Source organism: Buceros rhinoceros, unplaced genomic scaffold (assembly GCF_000710305.1).
Source record: "Buceros rhinoceros silvestris isolate BGI_N320 unplaced genomic scaffold, ASM71030v1 scaffold33243, whole genome shotgun sequence".
Classification (NCBI taxonomy): domain Eukaryota; kingdom Metazoa; phylum Chordata; class Aves; order Bucerotiformes; family Bucerotidae; genus Buceros; species Buceros rhinoceros.
The window spans coordinates 10,726-11,552 of NW_010403615.1; the positions used below are offsets into that span (position 1 = coordinate 10,726).

At 64.1% G+C, this 827-nt stretch overlaps 1 protein-coding gene across 1 annotated transcript in view; it reads left to right on the top strand.

Annotated features, from left to right (window-relative positions):
- Window positions 1-827, top strand: part of COL18A1 (collagen, type XVIII, alpha 1) — a 10,645-nt gene that overhangs the window by 9,575 nt on the left and 243 nt on the right. Inside the window, 4 exon segments of the mRNA XM_010133077.1 lie at window positions 1-50; window positions 136-333; window positions 520-635; window positions 731-806. The exon segment at window positions 1-50 is cut by the window's left edge and continues 16 nt beyond it. Coding sequence (XP_010131379.1) covers window positions 1-50; window positions 136-333; window positions 520-635; window positions 731-806 — 440 coding nt within the window.

An 827-nucleotide genomic window follows, 5' to 3' on the forward strand; every position in this document is an offset into this window, starting at 1 on the left:
CAGATCCAGCCCCCTTGGCTGCCCACGTGCACCAGGACTTCCAGCCTGCCGTGAGTGCCACATGCTGGCCAAGGGGAGGTGGTGATGGTGGCCAAAGCAGCATCGCTCAAGCCCTGTGTTGTCCCCTCTTGGCAGCTTCACCTGGTGGCTCTCAATGCCCCGCTGAGCGGGGGCATGCGCGGCATCCGGGGTGCTGATTTCCAGTGCTTCCAGCAAGCCCGGCAGGTTGGTCTGGCTGGCACCTTCCGCGCCTTCCTCTCCTCGCGGCTGCAGGACCTCTACAGCATCGTGCGCAGAGCTGACCGCACAGCCGTGCCCATCGTCAACCTCCAAGTACGTGTCTCCGTCCTCTTCCTGGCACCCCATCAGCTCTGAGGGATGCAGAGTGTCCCAAAGCCTCTATCCATCCGCCCGGGTGACCGTGGAGCATCCCCTCCCCTGAGGCTGCTGGGGCCTGGAGCTCCTGTGCTGCTCTCAGGGCCCAGGCAGGGCTGACACCCCCCTGCTTTTTCCACCCAGGACGAAGTGCTCTTCAGTAACTGGGAAGCCCTTTTCACGGGCAGCGGGGCCCCACTGCGAGCTGGAGCACGCATCCTCTCCTTCGATGGCAGGGATGTCCTGCGGGATGCAGGATGGTGAGTGCAGGATCTAGTGATGGGAAAAGAGAAGAGATGGCGTCTGGAGCAGGGGCGAAGGGGTAGTGGCATCCCCTCACCATTCTCCTTTTCAGGCCACAGAAGAGCGTTTGGCATGGCTCAGATGCCAAGGGCCGGCGCTTGCCCGAGAGCTACTGCGAGACGTGGCGGGCGGGGGGACGGGCGGCCACC